This window comes from Otolemur garnettii, unplaced genomic scaffold (genome assembly GCF_000181295.1).
Source record: "Otolemur garnettii isolate 467f Iridium unplaced genomic scaffold, OtoGar3 scaffold00049, whole genome shotgun sequence".
In the NCBI taxonomy this organism is placed as follows: domain Eukaryota; kingdom Metazoa; phylum Chordata; class Mammalia; order Primates; family Galagidae; genus Otolemur; species Otolemur garnettii.
In genome coordinates this window covers 10,799,865-10,820,758 of record NW_003852444.1, presented here as the reverse complement: position 1 = coordinate 10,820,758, position 20,894 = coordinate 10,799,865, and the positions used below count along the sequence as shown (strand labels likewise).

The window sequence follows — 20,894 nt, the reverse complement described above, 5'->3', positions numbered from 1 at the left end:
AGGGAGCACTCAGAGAATTTCTGACCTTAGAATGGTAGCTAAAAAACTAGGGGGAAAAAGTCATGGGAAATCAAAGTTTGGGGGCAATTTAAAAATGATACATAGTTCTAAAAGGCTTTTAAAAAAATTAATTATTATTATTTTTTGAGACAAAATCTCACTATGTTGCTCTCTGTAGAGCGCTGTGATATCACAGCTCACGGCAACCTCAAACTCTTGGGCTTAAGCAATTCTCTTGCCTCAGCCTCCCAAGGTGCTGAGACCACAGGCGCCCACCACAATGCCCGGCTATTTTTGTTGTTGTTGTTACAGTTGTCATTGTTGTTTAGCTGGCCCGGCCCGGTTGGAACTCGTCATCCTCGGTGTCTGTGGCTGGCGCTCTACCCACTGAGCTCCGGGCACCACCCCTAAAAGGCTTCTAAACAGAACAGCAAGTAGCGTTTCTGCGGTTCATTCTTTCTAGGCCCTTTCTCTGACTCCATAGAAACAATTGGGTTGGATCCTTGTGGCAGGAGATAACTTAGGAAAATGCTTATACATGTAGGTTTACTTTTACCACTAAAAAAGAAAAAAGACGTCACAGTTATTTTGTAATTTTGAAATTAAGAATCAATTTTATCGTTACATTAATTTTCATTTACTATCCTTTGCTGTAGGGAGCTTTTCAGAATATTTCTAGTCTCTAGTTTGAACGCAGTCTGTCTACTTACCGGGTTTTATGACAGGTAACATGCACACTCACAGGCGTTTCCCCCCTCTTTATCTTTTTCTTGATCCAAACTCAGTACTGTTCTGATTTTATGACTTAGAAGTTACACTTTCATCACCTTCCCCAGGCCTGTGTCCAAACCCTCTCACTACCTGCATCTGTGGGCAGCATCTGTTAGCCAAAGGCCCAGTTAATTTTCCTCACCCCTTTCTCCTTCCCCAAGTGGGGCTGCAAAACTCTCTACTTCTCTGCTGTGTCATCTCGCTTTCTATTCACAGTAGCCTCATAGAGGGTCCTGTTTTCATTCTTTTTTCTTTTTTTTAAAATTGAGCCATAATAACAATGATGCAAAAAAAGTAACATTCACATTGTCAAATGAGAGTATGTCTATCATAGAATGCTTTGACTCTCAGGTTCAGTATGGAGTCATTAGTTAACTTCTTCTTTTTTTTTTTTCCAAAGTCTCAAAAAATAGACAACTAGAGCCGGCGCCTGTGGCTCAAAGGAGTAGGGTGCTGACCCTGTATACCGGAGGTGGCAGGTTCAAACTTGACCCTGGCCAAAAAAACTGCAAAAAAAAAAAAAAAGAAAAAAAAAGACAACTAATATTTATAAATAAAAGTAAAAGATAATTTCAAAAAACAGATTATGCCCAATCTTATAGACAATAGAAGAAGAAGAAATACTTCAAAATCATTCTACTTCATCTGGATACACCTGATACTCAAATTGGAAAAAGTGTATTATTATAAAGAGAAATTACAAACATATTTCACTTATAAATGAGGATGCAATATCCTAAACAACATATTAACAAGTTGAATTAAAAATTAATATTTAAGTAATGTACTTTGGTTAAAATTAAATCCAATTTATGTGAGAATTAGTCACTATTTTCTTTTCTTTTTATTTTTTCTTTTCCTTTCCCTCACCTCCTTCCTCTTTCTGTCTGTTCTCCCCTTCCCCCATACCCCACTGTGTCATTAATTGTCCTCATATCAAAGTTGAATACATAGGATTCATGCTTCTCCATTCCTGTGATGCTTCACTAAGGATAATGTGTTCCACCTCCATCCAGGTTAATACAAATGCTGCAAAATCTCCATTTTTTTTAATGGCTGAATAGTATTCCATGTGCATATATACCACAGCTTGCCAATCCATTCCTGGGTTGAGGGGCATTTAGGCTGTTTCCACATTTTAGCGATTGTAAATTGAGCTGTGATAAACAGTCTAGTACAAGTGTCTTTATAATAAAAGGGTTTTTTTTTTCCTTCTGGATAGATGCCCAGTAATGGGATTGCAGGATCAAATGGGAGGTCTAGCTTGAGTTCTTTGCGGATTCTCCATTCTTCCTTCCAGAAAGTTTGTATTAGTTTGCAGTCCCACCAGCAGTGTAAAAGTGTTCCTTTCTCTCCACATCCGCACCAGCATCTGCAGTTTTGAGATTTTGTGATATGGGCCATTCTTGCTGGGGTTAGATGATATCTCATGGTGTTTTCTCTAATAATTAGGGATAATGAGCATTTTTTCATGTGTTTGCTAGCTCTTCGTCTGTCTTCTTTAGAGAGGGTTCTGTTCATCTCTCTTCCCCGTTGATGTATGGAATTGTTGGTTTTTATCTTGTGGATTAATTTAAGTTCTCTATAGATCTTAGTTATTAAGCTTTTGTCTGATTCAAAATATGCAAATATCCTTTCCCATTGGGAAGGTTGTCTATTTGCTTTGGTTGTTGTCTTCTTGGCTGTACAAAAGCTTTTCAGTTTAATTAAATCCCATTTGTTTATTATTGCTGTTGTTGCTATTGCCATGGTAGTCTTCTTCATAAAGTCTTTCCCTAGGTTGATATCTTCCAGTATTTTTCCTATTCTTTCTTTGAGGATTTTTATCATTTCATGCCTTAAATTTAAGTCCTTTATCCATCTTGAATCAACTTTTGTGAGTGGAGAAAGGTGCGGGTCCAGCTTCAGTCTTTTACATGTGGATATCGAGTTCTCCCAGCATCATTCATTGAATAGGGAGTCTTTCCCCCAGTGGATGGTCTTGTTTGGTTTACCAGATGGCTTCACACCAGAATTCTAGTAAACCTTCACAGAAGAGCTTATTCCTGTACTGCAGAAATTATTCCAAAAAATTGAGGAGGAAGGAATCTTCCCCAACACATTCTATGAAGCAAACATCACCTCAATGTTTTCCTGGTTACCAAAACCAGGAAAAGACCCAATTAAAAAGGAGAATTTCAGACCAATTTCACTAATGAATATAGATGCAAAAATTCTCAACCAAATCCTAGCCAATAGATTATGGCTTGTCATCAAAAAAGTCATACATTATGATCAAGTAGGTTTCATCCCAGGGATGCAAGGCTGGTTTAATATATGTAAGTTCATAAATGTTATTCACTGTATCAACAGAAGCAAAAACAAAGACCATATGATCCTCTCAATAGATGCAGAAAAAGCATTAAATAAAATCCAGCATCCTTTTCTAATTAGAACACTGAGGAGTATAGGCATACGTGGCACATTTCTTAAACTAATTGAAGCTATCTATGACAAATCCACAGCTAATATTTTACTGAATGGAGTAACTGAAAGCTTTTCCTCTTAGAACTGGAACCAGACAAGGTTGTCCTCTGTCATTACTATTCAACATAGTGCTGGAAGTTCTAGCCAATACAGTTAGGCAAGACAGGAAAATAAAGGGCATCCAAATGGGAGCAGAGGAGGTCAAACTCTCCCTCTTTGTTGATGATATGATCTTATAGTTAGAGAACCCTAAAGATTTAGCCACAAGACTCTTGGAAGTCATCAAAAAAGTACAGTAATGTCTCAGGATATAAAATCAGTGTCCATAAGTCAGTAGCTTTTGTATATGCCAGTAACAGTCAAGATAAGAGGCTAATTAAGGACACAACTCCCTTCACCATAGCTTCAAAGCAAATGAAATACCTAGGAATATACCTAACGAAGGAGGTGAAGGACCTCTATAAAGAAAATTATGAAACCCTAAGAAAGGCAATAGCAGAGGACTTTAACAAATGGAAGAATATACCATGCTCATGGCTGGGAAGAATCAACATTGTTAAAATGTCTATACTTCCCAGAGCAATTTACCGATTCAACGCCATGCCTATTAAAATACCAACAACCTATTTTCAAGACTTGGAAAAAATGATTCTGCATTTTATATAGCTAAGGCAGTTCTTAGTAATAAAAACAGAGCCGGGGGTATCACCGTACCAGATTTTAGGCTATACTACAAGGCCATAGTGTGACATTAAGACAGCATGGTACTGGCACAAAAATAGAGACATAGACATTTGGAATTGGATAGAAAACCAGGAAATGAAACCAACAACTTAAAACCACCTATTTTTTCTTTTTCTTATAGTCTCTAATTAAAGTGACTTGTAGTTCTTGTGTATTTGAAACTAAAATTCTTGTTATTGCTTACCTGGTAATTAGGAACAACTGTGAAGTTACTAAAAATTCTGAGGAAGCAAAGGAATCTTGTGTTTGTACTCAAGGTCATGATTTGAACAACTTGGCCTTTCATGGATGTGTTTAAGGAAGAAACAGAGTAACATAATTTTCAGTCTTAATTATCCTTCTAAGTTAAATAGAATGAAATGAAAATACTGTCATCGCATTTATAAAAGTAGAATAGAGATTTGAAAAGTAACTGTTTGAGTGTAAGTTGGTACCTTTCTTAATATTGAATGTCATTATCCATTGATGGGCATAGTCCTTATCTTCCTTCCCCCATTACATTTTTTTTTTTTTTTTTAGAGACACGGTTTCATTTTGTCACCCTCGATAGAGTGCCATGGTGTCACAGCTCACAGCAACCTCCAACTCCTGGGCTTAGGTGGTTCTCTTGCCTCAGCCTCCTGAGTAGCTGAGACTACAGGTGTCCACCACAAGGCCTGGCTTTTTTTTTTGTTGCAGTTTGGCTGGAGCCGGGTTTGAACCCGCCAGCCTTGGTATATGGGGCTGGCGCCCTACTCACTGAGCCACAGGTGCGGTTCTAAAAAATTGACAAATAACATTATATATATTTATAGTAGAAAACATGATATTTTCAATATGTATCCATTTGGGAATGGCTAAATCAAGCTAATTAACATAATGTGTTGCTTTGCACGCTTCGCAGTTATTTGTGATGAGATACTAAAGTCTACTTTTTTTTTTTTTTTTGAGGCACAGTCTCACTGTGTCACCATTGGTAGAGGCTGTGGTGTCACAGCTCACAGCAACCTCAAACTCTTGGGCTTAAGTGATTCTCTTGTCTCAGCCTCCCAAGTAACTGGAACTATGGGCACCGGCCACAATGCCCCGCTATTTTTTGGTTGCAGTTGTTGTTATTTAGCTGGCCTGGGCTGGGCTCAAACCCACCAACCTCAGTGTATGTGGCTGATGCCCTAGTTACTGAGCTACAGGTGCTGCCCCTGAAGTCTATTCTTGAGGCCTGGTGTGGCAGCTCACATCTGTAATCCCAGTACTCTGGAGGCAGGTGGACCACCTGAGTTTGAGACCAGCCTGAGCAAAAGTGAGACCCCATCTCTAAAAACAAAGCCTGGCCTTGTGGTGGGCACCTGGGGAATCCCAGCTACTCAGGAGGCTGCAGCAAGAGAATCTCTTGAGCCCAGGAGCCTGAGGTTGCTGTGAGCTATGACTCCACAACACTGTACTGGGGGCAACAAAGTGAGGCTCTGTCTCACAAAAAGTCTACTCTCTTAGCAGTTTTCAGGCATGTAATACCTTGTTACTTACTATAGTCACCACGTTGTAGGATGGATTTCTTGAACTTACTTTTCTTGCCTACCTGAAATATTATATCCTTTGTCTGCATCCTCCCAACACCATCTCTCTCACTCCTGTCCTCTGGTCACCACTGTTTTATTCTCTGCTTCTGTGAGTTTGACTTTCTCAGATTCTATGTATTCATAAGATCATGCAATATTTGTCTTTCTGGCCTGGCTCATGTCACTTGACATAATAATGTCCTCCAGGTTCATCCCTGTTTCTCAAATGACAAGATTTTCTTCCTTTTTAAGGGCAAATAATATCCCATTGTGTATACACCACGTTTTATCCGTTCATCTGTCTGTGGCGATGGACACGCAGGTTCCGTATCTTGGCTAGTGGGAATAATGCTGCGGTCATCATGGGACTGCAGGTATCTTTTTGATACACTGATTTCATTTCCTTTGGATAATACCCCTTAGTGAGATTGCTTGATCATAGAGAAATTCTATTTTTTAATTTTTTGAGGAACCTTCCTACTGTTTTCTATAAAGGCTGTATTCCCATCTTTACTGAGCTATAATTTCCATACAGTAAAATGCACATATTTTGAAAGTACAGTCTGAGTTTTGTAAACACCTATATCCTTGAATTATGTTCCCGCCGCCCCAGAGATTTCCCTCCTCCCTCTTTACTGCCTGTCGTTTCCCTTCTATATCCTGCTTCAAGCAACCACTGATCTGAATTCTGTCACTACAGATCAGCCTTGCGTGTTCTAGAACTTAACATACATGCTACGACCTCTTTTGTATTCGGCTTCTTTTGCTCAGAATATTGTCTCTGAGATTCTTCATGTTTCTTCCTTTTTGCTGCTGACTGATTCTATCCCCCACGTTTTCAAGCAACCTTTCTTCCGGACTGTGACTTTCTAACCATCAAGCTGAGGCCTCAGGGTAGTTTAGTATGGAAAGTTCTTGTGGCTTCTTAGGTCTGCCGCTTCATTACCTCAGTTTAGGTGATGCTCATTTTCTGTGTAGGCTGATGCCAGTCCCACCCCACCTTCCTTTTCCCTTTTCCTTCCGTATTGTAAGCAAAAGTGAGAAGGGAGCTGAGTACATTGTCCATCCCAGTGGGGCAGGCGTCCTCAAACTACGGCCTGTTGGCCACATGCGGCCCCCCTAGGACATTTATCCCACCTACCGGGTGTTTTTGCCACTGCTGCCTGTCCTGCTTAGCAGCCAACTCGTCCTGGGGCCTGTAGTCTGGCCCTCCAATCATCTGAGGGACAGTGAACTGGCCCCCTGTTTAAAAAGTTTGAGGACCCCTGTAGCGGGGAAGGCCATAATGGTCTTCTCCCACTCAGACAGGGGTTTGCCAAGTTTTACTGACACTCTGTAAGTTTATTCCTCACTCTCTTCCATCAAGAGCCTAGTTGGGTGTTGTATGACATAAAATTTATTTTTAACTGTTTCTATAGTAACAATTACACATAGAGGAAAAGGCTGAGAATTATAGAACCAAGATGACACAAGTGGCATATCAGAAATCAAATTCTAACAGATTCAAATCTTAAGATTTAAATGGAGTGGATTTAATAGCTGAAGTTCTTAACACACAGACTAACTCCAATGGGATCTAGCAATGGCCCTGAACAATGTATTTAAAACTCAAAAAACCCACAAATGAAGATAAAAACCAGAACTCCCCCCCCCCCCCACATTCGCTGACACGACCCTTCACAGGCACTTTTGGGTTTTTCCCAGGTTTTTCTGTTTCTGATAGTATTCCTATGCTATTTTTTCCTTGAGTTTTTCATTTTAGACTTTCTATATTGACTTTCAGCTGTGGAAGATGGAGATTTAGCCCCTTTGGATCTTCCTCCATCTCCTCCGTATGGCTGGACCCCAGTTTTGGTTAAGTAGAAACCGAGTGTTTTCCTTTTTCTGCCTACCTACACATTTGTGCAGTGTTGCTGCTGCTGCTGTTTCCCCTGGCGCTAAGGCGTGTTAACTCCCGTTACCGAGTGTTCCTTGTTGTCTGTCTTTTCTGTCGTCTCCCCCTTTCCTGGATTCCAGGTTTCTGTCTTTCTGTTTTTCTCCTCAGTCACTTGCTGAGATACAGCACCTAGGAAGGTTAGTTTTTGAGAGCTTGCATGTCTGGAAATGTCTTCATTCTTTCCTCATCCTTGATTCATAGTTTTTCTGGGAAATAATTCTCTCTCGGATTTTTGAAGTTTTTTGTTCCTTCATCTTGTAGCTGTTACTGTTGCTACTGAGAAAAGTCCCATGCCAGATGCCATTCTGATTCACGGGTCTTGGTACAAGTCCTGCTTTCCTTTTCTTTGAATCCTTTTAAGGATGTCTCTATACCTTTTGTTTTTACATGGCAGGATGCTGTGCCCTGGCTTGGGTCTTTTTGCAATTCATTTACTTGAGTACTTGGTGTGCCTTTTCAGTGCGAAAACTCTTATCTTTTGTTCTGAAAGATTTTCCGCTGTTATTTTACGAATGTTTTTCTCCTTCTCTCTCATTTTCCTTCCCCTGGAATTCCTGTTGGGTTAGTTTTGGGCCTCATGAGCCCATGCCCTGTTTTCTTTTGCCTTCTCTTCTTCTTCTTCTTTTTTTTTTTTTTTGTGTGTGTGTGTTTTTGTTTAGAGATTTCCTCAAGATACCTTCTGACTTTTCTATTGGATTTTTAAGTTTCTATTAGATTTTTAATTTCTAAGATTTGTTTTTTGTTTTTTTGAAGCTTCTATGGCATTATGTCCTTGTTTCATTGATGTAATAGTATCTCTTAATTTTCTTGAGGATATTAATTATAGTTTGAAATTTCTGCTTCCCGCATAGTTTGTGTCTCCCCCCACCCCATCCTTTTTGTTTTGATTCCTGTCATTCCATTCTGCAGGCTATTTTTTTTTTTTTTTAACTGAGACACAGTCTCACTCTGTCACCCTTGGTAGAGTGCTGTGGTGTCACAGCTCACAGCAACCTCAAACTCTTGGGCTCATGCGATTCTCTTGCCTCAGCTTCCCTGATAGGTGGGAATACAGTTGCCTGCCATAACACCTGGCTATGTGCGTGTGTGTCTGTCTGTATAGCAGGCCCAGGCTGGTTGGAACCCATCAGCCCTGGAGCATGTGGCTTGTGCCCTAACACTGAGCTACGAGCGCCCCCTGCAGGCTGTTCTTGAATGTCAGGTGATCCTTGGCTGGCCATTTGTGTGGAAGAGGAAGGCCCTGCAGAGGTGATTGGAAGCCTGGAGCATGTTTTGGAGCTGGTATACGATGGTTGTGGAGGGACTTAGCAGTTTTTCCCGTGAAAGCTCAAATGTCACTGTCTTTATAGGGCTTTTAAGGGGAAAGGCGCAAATCTCCTATGTTGGGGTTCAAAGTCAGGCTGCCAGTGTTATTGGAACCTAACAACTGGAGGAGAGTGGGGTGCTGGGGATTGTATGTATGAGGATCACACTGTTCTAACAGGCTGCACTTGGATTTCACGCTTCTGTTTCCTGTCCAGGGCCTCATGCCTTCTCCTGGACTGTGCCTGTTGTTGCCTGGCCCAGATCCTTTCTAATTCAGTCTCTCCAGATTTGGCCAATGCTGTGGGGTAGGGAATTATTAATACCTGTGTGTGCGGCTTGATGGAGGTCTGGAACTCAAACTATTCCAATGGAGAGTTTAATATTCACTCCACTCTGCTTATGATGCGAGATTACAAAGTCCTTTTTTAAAGACTTTGAATTTTAAATGTGAGAGAGTTTCATAGAAGTATGATTTAGGTGTTGTCCTGAAGTTGTATGAATGAATTAGGTGCTTTCTCAAGAAACCCTGTAATCTCATCTTTGCATTTTCCATATTTGTTAGAAAAATGTTGAAATTTAGTTTTGGTAATCACAGAAACTTAGCATCATCGGTGAGTATGTCACCACGACAGCAAATCATGTTGGCCAGGGGTGTCCAACCTGCGCCTGTGGGGTCCATGCCAATTTCATGAGGACTTTTGTTGCTTATCTGTGGTGTCAGATATGACGAAATGTATGCATAGACTTTTTTTTTTTTTTTTACTAATCAGCTTTCATTAGTGTTTGCATTATGTGTGGTCCAAGACAACAAGACAACTCTCGTTTCTCCAATGTATGGCAGAAAAAAATAAATTGGACACTCCTATATGTAGATGAAGAACATAGATGTTCAGTTGTCAAAAACATGCAGTCTTGGCTCGGTGCCTGTGGCTCAAGTGGCTAAGGCGCCAGCCACATACAACTAAGGTGGCGGGTTCGAATCCCCAGCCCGGGCCCGCCAAACAACAATGATGGCTGCAACCAAAAAATGGCCAGGCGTTGTGGCGGGCGCCTGTGGTCCCAGCTACTTGGGAGGCTGAGGCAGGAGACTCGCTTGAGCCCAGGAGTTGGAGGTTGCTGTGAGCGTGATGCCATGGCACTCTACCCAGGGGGATAGCTTGAGGGTCCGTCTCAAAAAAAATGCTGTCTTTCTGAGGTGATTGAAACGTCCTGTATATGGGTGATGGTTTGGAATCTACAAGGGAACGTATTTGCCAAACTTATCAGATAGTACACTTGAGATATAGTCATGTATAAATTTTACCTGAAACACAAACAGAAACAAAAGCTATAAACAACTATTAAGCTCTGATTTAAATAAAAAAAAAAATAAATGTTAGGACTGTCAAAAGTAGATGAAAACAGTTCCATGCATTATAAAAGGTCATGGTTTTTTTCATTTTTCCCTGTTGTAAAAAGTGAAAGTTTTGGGCAATGCCTGTGACTCAAAGGAATAGGGTGCCAGCCCCATATACCAGAGGGGGCGGGTTCAAACCCAGCCCCGGTCAAAAACTGCACAAAAAAAAAAAAAAAAAAAGTGAAATTTTTTAACTAGGGTAGAAAATACAAACTTAAGTCTTACCGTGTACCTTGTAACTGCCCTTCCCCATTCCTTTCCTCTTATTCATGTGTTGTACCCATTTTAATCACTAGACTGTGCAGATTTCTGGAAATGGTGGAGATTGTCTTATTTAATATCTAGTGTTCAGAACACAAGGCAAAAAATCTTTGGTTTGGCTTTTCATTTTGAAATTATCTCTGGATTTGCCTCCTTTTGTTTGGAAACTGGACTTATTTTTATTGTAGTCAGTTGAAATGAACACTCAGCTCATTGGTTGTAAACTTTAGCTGGAGTTCTAGAGCTAGAAGTTTGAGCCAAGTGACCCACCAGCTGAAAAGGAAGTTTTCAGGGACTATTGAGGAAGGAATAGTTGCATGGACTCTCTCTGATTATTCTCTTTTGAACTGTATTAACATTTCTATGGTACTTGATATTCAGAGTGCTTTATCCTTGGTAATTTCTTGTGTATACCCTTAGAGGTAGGGTAGGAGTAGTTTTCTCATTTAATGAAAGAGAAAGTATAGACATAGAGAATTGGATTAGAGTTTTGCAGGTACACCATTCAGGGGACTAAGTGGGAAAGGGAACTAGAAATACTTACATTCAGTATGATGGCTACCAGGTTGAATTTAGACTGGCAAGACCGTGGGCTGACTCTAGATTGACTCTGTTTTCTTGTAGGTAAAAGAGAACCTGCTTTCATGCAAGATGCTATTGCATTGCAAACGGGATGAGCTTCGGAAACTGTGGATCGAAGGAATTGAACATAAGCATGTCCTGAATTTGTTGGATGAAATTGAGAATATCAAGCAAGTACCTCAAAAGCTGGAGCAGTGCATGGCCAGCAAGCACTATCTCAGTGCCACCGACATGCTGGTAAGAGCACAGCCTGCACTAAGGGTCCTTTCTGCTAAGATGTAAGACCGCTCTCCTTTGTTCTCCCTGAATCCTGTGATGGATGGATCGTAGCACGTTACAAACTGCCTTGGGATTCACAGGCCCTTGCAGGTGAAGCCTGGCCAGTTCTCTTACTAATTCTAGTACTTGAAATGGTAGGTGGTAATTATTTATGTATTGTCTGCCTTTGGAACCATGAAAAGAAATGTTGTGGTAAGAAACCAGTTCTTCACTCATGCTGGAATGGTAACGACAGGTGTTTTTAGCTTTAGAGGAAGATAGTTAAAGAATTCCATTTTAAAGAATGAAATCTACAATGAGGAAGAACTTTTGAAGATTTATAAATGTAGTGTTGCACAAATTCTTTATAGGAATTTTACCTAAGTTTTTGTTTTTTTCTTAAATTGATGAGAAATTTTTTTTGAGAGTAATAACTGGAAGTAACTTCGTTAAGCAACATAGGCTCTCTCTGTCGTGTTCTGTCAGTTTTTAAATTAGTGAAAGTTCCCAGAAGATAGCAGTTGGTGGGGTATATGACTGAGTGCTAAGAAGAAGAATAAAAAGCAGAAATACAGAGTTTGGTCCCTAATAATCCTAACTTTCCCAGGGCCTGTGGCTGTTAGAGGAGGCTGCTCTCTCTTCCCTCCCCTCCACTCACAGAGAGTTGGCTGAGGATGTACAGAAACCCTCAGCAGCAGATGGGATGGTGTTTGCCCTCTATCTTTGTTTCACTGGTGAGACTGGCTTTAACTCTGGGAGAAACACCTGGGGGAATTGGTGGGGACGCAGATCAAATGTTCTAAGTGGTTCTAATTCATTCAGACTTCTAAGAAAAATTTTGCTAAAAGTCCTTCATAAGAAGCTTTCGAGAATATCTGGTAAGAAAGGAGTGAGAAGTCTGTCATCTGTTAAAACCTGGTTATGTGATAGGATGGCCACTCTTCACAGTGGAAGCTTAATAGTGCTCGACTCTTGGGAGTGGCAAAAGAATTGGTTATTTTCAGCATCTTATTCAAAATGATTTTTTTCCTTAATAATGACTGTCTGGTAGTAAAAATTGGTTACTTTTCAGCTTTAGTATTGGATTATGAGTTGCATATTTGTGCTAAATTATCAAGATTCAGCAGTCACAACTGACAAGTTTCTATATGTGTAGCATATACGTATCTATCTAAATCATGAGTTTTTTTTTAAGTGGGCTCATTTTTAATTTAGTGCTGCACCTTAAAATAGTTTGTTAGAATTCATTTCTGTGTAATTTATATTCATTTTGGGATTTTGGATTTTTGTTTTATGGTCTTTTGACGGAAGAGCTAATTTATTTACTAAAGGGCTAATCAATCATGAATACTCTCCCCCTTTCTTTGACCTATTTTTCTCCAGGACCTGATTAAACAACTTCTTTACGTTCTTGGTTCAAGTTAGAGAAATATAAAAATACCTGCTTGACCCACGTAACCAGTCTCCTAGCGGGCAGGGATGTATGTGGAATCCCCCCTGTGTGTTCTTTCTGCATGTCTTCATTGCTGTCTGGTGACTGGTCTCTTCTGCTTGTTGGTTTGGGTGTTGGAGGAGAGCATAGGTTGTCCTCTAAATCTTTTTTTTTTTTTGCCAGGGTTGGGTTTGAACCCACTACCTCTGACATATGGGGCCGGTACCCTACTCCTTGAGCCATAGGCGCCGCCCAGTTTTCCTCTAAATCTTTCCAGCTTTGCAGAAGCAAATGACTTTTTTTCCCAGTTCAAAAATGTAGAGTAGAGCCTAGATTGAGCAGTTGGGTACTATGCTCATCAGTTCTAACTAAACCCATGTAGCTGAGAGGTGAGGGGTGTGGAAGAAGAGCAGTTGCTCCAGAAGAGATTGTGTATGAGACATAGTTTCTAGAAGTTTCTTTCTTTTTTTCTTCTCTTTGTTTGAGGTTGTTTACATATTCTGGTTACTGATTCTTTTTCTGTTAGATGGATTACAAACATCTCCCAGTTAGTAGTTTATCCTTTTACTTTGTTTACTTGGTATAAAGAAATTTGAAATGCTAATGAAATAAAATTTTTCAGTTTTTTCCATTCATGTTGTGAGATTTTTGTTTTAAGAATTTTTTTTATCTCAATCTCATGAAGAGCCTCTCTTGTGTTTTCTTCTTTAGTACATTGAAAGTCCCGTTTTTAAAATATAGTATGAGCTGGGGATCTAATTTTATCTTCTGTATAGCTAATTGGCTTAAACTATTTACGGAAGCCTTTTACTAGTGATTTATAGTGCCATTTTGGTCACATATTAAGTTTTCACATATGCATGAATCTTTTTCCTGAGCTCTGTATTTTGTCCAATTGATCGCATCTGTTCCTATACCCAAACCATGTTGTTTTAATTACTATAACTTTATAATATATCTTAATAGGCAGTAAACATTTCTTCATTTTGCTATTTAAAATTGTGTATTATTTTTGGCCCCTTTCCCCAGAAATTTTAGTATTAACAAGTTCCATAAAAAAGTGTGGTGAAATTTTGATTGAATTTATGATCTCTGTCTTTGCAATATTGAGTCTCACTATTAGTGAACAGGATGTGCCTCTCATTTACTGAAATACTCATTTATGTCCTTTAATAATGCTTAGTCATATATTCCTTAGAGGTTTTACATCTATTTCGCTGGACTTATTGCAGGGTATCATGTATTTTTGGTTGCCTTTTAGAATAATAGCTCATTGTTAATTACAGTTTCTAGTTAATTTGTGACTGGTGGATAAGAATGTGATAGATATTTCTTTTTTAATTGACCATTATATTTTTCTGAACTGATTCCCAATGCTGTCTGTCTGGAAAATGATGACTTGTTCCTTGAGACTTGGCTCACATTTCATCAACACTCTGAATGTTCCAGACATTCAGATAGCTAGGTGATTTTCTTTGTTTCCATTAGCTTGTGTATTTCATTTTAATATAATTGCTTTTGTTTGTATGGTGGGTCACTGAGGGTGGGGTAGGGTGGTCATTGTGTCTTACCTTTTTTTATCTTTTTGGGTACCTAGCATAGTGCAGCTTCTATAGAGTTCACAGATCATTAGTCAAACGGGTGCCTGTGTGGAGGACTAACACAGTACATAGAGAAAAAGGGTCTTTTCTAGGAACTCTGTCTGGTTTTCCTCCTCTGATTAGTTTAAAAAATTATATTTTTTTTAATGCAAGGATCTCTAGTCTCTAGCCTTTTCTTCTTGTAATATTTACTTATGTATTTTTTTGAAACAGAGTCTCACTATGTTGCCCTCAGTAGAGTGCTGTGGCACCACGGCTCACAGCAACCTCAAACTCTTGGGCTTAAGCGATTCTCTTGCCTCAGCCTCCCTAGTAGCTGGGACTGTAGGTGCCTACCACATGCCTGGCTATTTTTTTGTTGCAGTTGTTTAACTGGCCTGGACTGGGTTCGAACCCGCCATCCTCGGTGTATGTGGCTGGCACCGTAACCACTGTGCTACGGGCGCTGAGCTGTCTTCTTGTAATTAAATGAACAACAGTTATAATAGTTGAAAATAGTCTTCAACTTGGTCTTCTGCATATGAGTGACAGTAAGTTCTATACTTGCTTGTTCATTGGACTTCATATGAAGAACAATATTTTCTTTCCTTACGGTTATATGCTATTTGAAGTAAAATCTAAGGCATCTTAAGGGTTCAAATGGAAGAAATCTTTGCTAAAAGACATCAGATGAAAGTGAAGACAAAAGAATCTAGTCTTTTAAACCCTCTTGATTTTCCTTGGGTTTGTTTGTGGATTGATTTTACATTTCCATTTGAAGGCATATGCAGATGGGTAGTAATTTAATCCCTACTCAGTAGAGATTAATACATCCAGAGTAAATAAATCAGTGGTGACCCACCGTTCTCCCCAGCTCTTGCTATTCCTACTTTACCATCAGATTGGTCCAGTAGTTATAGTCTTCGGATATTTATTTCTTCTTTTGATATGATAACCTGAGCATTGCATAAAATAATTAAATTGTCATGACAGGAAATGTCTGCAAATAGGACTGGCCTTTTGTTTCCTTCTTCAAGGTAAACAGCTGCCGTTGGCTTCTGAAAAGCTAAAAGTGATCCAACAAGAAGCCTGTAGCTGTCATGTTGAAATCAGAGACTTGATTAATATTGTAGCCTGTAGCTTGGTGATATGTGTGGTTTAAATTAGACCTTTGCAGTCATTGTGCTCGGTTGATGCAAGCACATTAATGACATAATTTCTGGTTGCTGCATCACATTTCTGCAGTCTGTCCTTTGTATTCCACTCACATTAATTGAAGTAATTTTGCCAGTGAAGCGTGTTTCAAACCTCTGCATTTAAATTGAAATTTTAATTCCCCTATTGTCTTGAAAAGACGGCTGAAGATGCCTTGTTACAGGTTTCATTATCACTCAAAACACTCCAGCTGCTGGTTCTAATGTACGTGGACTGATTAATTCTGGGAAGAATTATTAATATAAGAAGAGTAGTTTCTTCCAGTGGCATGAGCTAACCAGGAAGGTATTTCATGATAGTTAAGATTTTTATAAACTTTTTAAAAAGGAAAATTTGTGTAGAAGTCTGCATCAAGCTAAAATTGCACAGAGGAGCTTTGAAAACCACTTACACAAGTTCTGATTTATCAGTCCATAGAAGTCAATTCCTAATTGCGTTCAATCGGTAGAAACCAAGCCAGTGCGAGTGGTTTTGAAGCACTTTAGCTGACAGTCACAAGGCTTATGACTAAAATAATTTTTTCATTTCTAAGCCTTCCTGAGATTGTAGAGATTTTGAACGTCTCTTAATCATTTTGTCTGTCTCTATTTATATGTCTTTTTAAAAAGAATCCATAGCTGTATAGTCAGATAAGGATTATTATGATAGTTAATATAATAACTTAGATTTATGTAGCTATCTTCTTTCCAGAGGATCCCAGAGTGCTTTGCTGAGAGAATGGTATGGTGAAATTATTGTACTTATGCTGTGAGTATGTGGCCGTATCTAGGATAAAGAGAGTAAGGTAGCTCTTTCGTAGGCTAATAGAAGTATATTGGTAGTATTTTCCGTTTATAAGAGTCTTTGCAATTGTGGGGTAACATTGAGAGTTTCAAATGTCGGCCTAAGTCTTAGTTAGGGTCGGGTGGACCTGTGCTTGAATCCCAGCTTTGATTCTTACTAGCTGGATGACTAGTGGCTAATTATTTATCTTTGCTAAAAGTTGGACTTAGGAATAATATCTACCCCTAAGGGTTGTTGAAAGGATAAAATGAGTTATTGAACCTTGTACATAAAGTCTACACAGTATACAGAGTAAGTTCTTTGATATGTTATTTCGCATTAACTATTTTTACTGGTAATGTAGTGAGATATGGGGATTGTTATAATCTGAAAGAGTGTCCTGGAGGTGGACTTACTGAGTTAATAAAAGAGTTGAAGGCTAGGTTAAACATTTTTTTTTTTTTTTTAAAGAGACAGAGTCTCACTTTATTGCCCTCAGTAGAGTGCTATGGTGTCACAGCTCACAACAGCCTCCAACTCCTGGGCTTAGGTGATTCTCTTAGCTTCCTGAGTAGCTGGGACTCAGGCACCGCCACAATGGGGGCCGGGTTCAAACCCACCACCCTCCATATATGGGGCCAGCACCCTACCCACTGAGCCACAGGCACTGCCCTAGGTTAAACATTTTTGACTCCTTTTTTCCTTGGCCCAACCAAATCTTCTTATAGATAACTAAATGTGTTAATCTGCTGTGTATCATGATTGAATATGTGCTTTGTCAATATTGGAAGGTGCTTATCAAAAATGCTGATTTTCATGTTAGAGTAGTTGATGGTAAGCTATTCTTTCTCTTGGATTTAGATAGCAGGACCTGTGGCCCAGTGAGGTTGCTATTTGTGCTAGTAAATCTGTGTCATTAGCAAATACATTAATGTTATTTTTCTCTTCTTTATGGGCAGAAAATGGGTGATCATGCCTCTACTATTAAATGATTAATGTACAAGTAAGAAAAAAAGGACCCCAAACATACATCTCTTTTGAAAGTTTCTGAGAGGTCTCTTAGAACTTTTTTTTTTTTATCATTACTTCAGGAATGATATTGAGTGAAAGGTCCATAAGATCAGAAACTGGAATATTCTAGTGAGCTTATTGGTCTGAACCTGAAAGTGGTTCAGTGATTCTGCAGAAATTTTCTAATATTCCATATGGATTTCTCTAAATAGTAATAAAAATATGTGATCAATAATGAAATAGCCATCACCGAAGCCCATCTGTTCCTAGTGTAGAATATCAGTTTGAAAGACGGAAGCCAAAATTCCATACTAATAATTTATCAGGAAAGAATCTGGCATACATTCTGATAGTCAGACAAATGACTGGGTCTTTAACTTGTGATGATGCCATTGTCTATAGGCCTGGTGTGTGTATCTGTGAAGGTGGCCTTAACCTTGAAGGAGGTTACATGCTAGTTGGAAGAGACAGATGGCAAACAGATAACCAGCATGACCAGTGTCTCATGTCATGATAAGTATGTGGAGATAAGTACTATGGTAAGTACCATGGAGAAAAACATAAGAAAGGGAGACCAGAATACTGGGGTGGGACAAGGGTGTATGCTTTGCTATTTATTTATTTATTTATATTATTGGGGATTCATTGAGAATACAAAGAATCAGGTTACATTGATTGCATTTGTTAGATAAAGACCCTTTTGTCCTTGTGTTCCACTCCCTAAGTGTGTACCACACTCTGGGACCCCCACCCTCTCCCTCCTTCCCTCTCTCTCTACTCTCCCCATTCCCCACCCCCCACTATGTACTAGGTCATTAATTGTCCTTATATCAGAATTGAGTACATAGGATTCTTGTTTCTCCATTCTTGTGATGCTTTAATAAGACTAATGTGTTCCACTTCCATCCAGGTTAATACAAAAGATGTAAAGTCTCCATCTTTTTTAGTGGCTGAATAGTATTCCATAGTATACATATACCATAGCTTGTTAATCCATTCCTGGGTTGGCGGGTATTTAGGCTGTTTCTACATTTTGGCAATTGTAAATTGAGCTGCAATAAACAGTCTAGTGCAAGTGTCCCTGTGGTAAAAGGACTTTTTTTCTTCAGGGCAGATGCCCAGCAATGGGATTGCAGGGTCAAATGGGAGGTCTAGTTCTTTGAGGTTTCTCCATACTGCCTTCCAAAAAGATTGTCTTAGTTTGCGGTCCCACCAGCAATGTAAAAGTGTTCCCTTCTCTCCACATCCACGCCAGCATCTGCAGTTTTGAGATTTTGTGGTGTGGGCCATTCTTACTGGGGTTAGATGAATTCCCAGGGTGATTTTGATTTGCATTTCTCTAATAATTAGGGATGATGAGCATTTTTTCGTATGTTAGCCATTCATTTGTCTTCTTTTCATCTCTCTTGCCCAGTGATATAAGGGATTGTTGGCTCTTTTTAAGTTTATTAATTTGAGTTCTCTGTAGATCCTAGTTATCAAGCTTTTGTCCAATTCAAAATATGCAAATTTCCTTTCCCATTGTGTAGCAGGTTGTCTATTTGCTTTGGTTGTTGTCTCCTTAGCTGTACAGAAGCTTTTCAGTTTACTTAAATCCCATTTGTTTATTTTTGTTGTTGTTGCGATTGCCATGAAGTCTTCCTCATAAAGTCTTTTCCCAGGCTGATAGTGTCAAGTGTTTTCCCCACTCTGTCTTTGAGGATTTTTATTGTTTCATGCCTTATCAGCAGTATCTGTTTCTAGCTGCATTTGGGACCCCTTTCATTACCTCAAACACCTATACGTACATCTGATCCCTCCAAAAAGATTTAGGAAACACTGAAAATAAAGTTATTAAATGAGTAACCTTGGTTTTTGTGTCTAAAATTAAGTGAGTAGGTTTTTGGCAGCTTTATTTTTCTTACAGAGTAAAAATACAGGGTTTTACAGCAACTGTTTCTCATGCTCCTCAAAGCCCTTTCTATTTATATTTACGTTTAAATGCTGAGGTTTCTAAAAAGCAAACTGTTTGGTAGGTGCCTGGTTATTGTATTAGTTTTCCTTCCATTTTATTTTGCTTTTTTAATCTCCATTCATTTGCCTCTTTTATATTAAAGCCAGTAGAAATTCTGTTCTTGTTAAGGTCCAGCAATTTCCATTTGGCTGGCTTTAGCTGGAGGGCAGCGATTCCCGAACTGCACATTAGGAGATCTTTCAAAATTCTACAGCTCAGGCCACATCCTAGACCAGCTAAGTCGGAATCTCTGGGGGTGGGCTGCTGGCTTCATTAATTTCTGACATTCTCTAGGTGTTGCCAACATGCAGACAAATTTGGAATTATGGGTGTAGGGGATGGCCTGTGTTATGCATAGAGCAGAAATCATTTTTATTTTCTTTTAACATTAACTGTAAGTAGTTAGAGACCAAATATTTGTGTTAAGACACTCATCACAAGGCGATGTTCCCATTTATGTTGGAATGTTATTGTTGGAAGTTGCTTTGTTGCTGTCCTTTATTGTAGTTCTGGGGGAAAAGCTGAGGAGTATTTGGGTTTTAGTCTGATTTTCTAGTCTCATTATTTGGTTGACAGAGAGTTAGTGCAGTAAATTAGATGATTCTCTAGGTTCGGACTGACTGACACCCTTCAGAGCTGTCATCTTGATGCTCTTATTTGTGTATCTTTGCTATAGGTTGTTATTTGACTTTCTGCAGAGATTTCAGGGGTTGGAATCAGGCACAGATTTATAAAGCGACAAGTGGTGGCAGTTTATAGTGTGCACAGTAGAAACAAAACGGATTTGAAAGCAAGAAGTTCTTAGTTGTAGTCCTGACTCAGCAGCTTACCAGTTTTATGAACTCAACCACTTTCTCTTCCTACTTTGTTAGTATCCTTATCTGTAGAATATGTATGTAGATACTTACCTTGTCTCGATTATAGAATGGCGGTGAGAACAAAAGTGAAATATCGTACAGGAAAAGTGCTTTGTAAAAAATAGTGCTGTAGACAACTTTAAAGTGATGTGGGCATCACTGTCATCATCACCGTTACCTAGTGTCAGGTTACAGAAAAGGCAGTAGTGGGGGGGTGTTACACTGAGCAGCGTTTCATTTCTTTCGTGATGTGCACATGTTTTCATCTGGTAAGCCATGTGTGCCTGTCTGCACATTTGAGTCAGTGGGAGTGCTGTAAGTCAGGAGTAAATCGCAAGTTGTTTGTTGGCATCCTTCATTGGACAGATCCTCATGGGTGAATTTTTTTTTTTTTTTTTCCAGTTTTTGGCCAGGGCTAGGTTTGAACCCACCACCTTGAGCACATGGGGCCGGTGCCCTACTCCTTTGAGCCACAGGTGCCACCCCACAGGTGAACTTTCTTGAACAGGTTTTTGATTGGTCGTTCTGTGGCCAGATAGGAATCAGAGATTTGTATAAATTTTAGCCGATGACCACCTGTGATGTTAATAGGCGCTTTCCATCTCAACTTGAGGACCATCTGAGAATGCTAATCGTAGCTTTTGCTCGGCTTGACAAGGTAGGAGGAGCTTGTTAAAGAAGTCTATTTTCTCTGAGATTCTCAGTACTAATTACTTGTGGTTGTCTAGCTCTTAAAATGAGAAAAAAAAGCCACATTCCTCTATCATGCGTTTGTGTGGTTTTAATAGTT

General features: G+C 39.3%; 1 protein-coding gene across 2 annotated transcripts in view; it reads left to right on the top strand.

The window, feature by feature from the left end:
- The window catches only part of EXOC4 (exocyst complex component 4), an 812,900-nt gene that overhangs the window by 28,822 nt on the left and 763,184 nt on the right, over nt 1–20,894 (top strand). For both annotated transcript variants that reach the window (XM_012806281.2, XM_003791609.3), the window contains exon 3: nt 11,039–11,233. In XM_012806281.2, the coding sequence (XP_012661735.1) occupies nt 11,039–11,233 (195 nt within the window). The remainder of the gene's footprint in view (nt 1–11,038; nt 11,234–20,894) is intronic.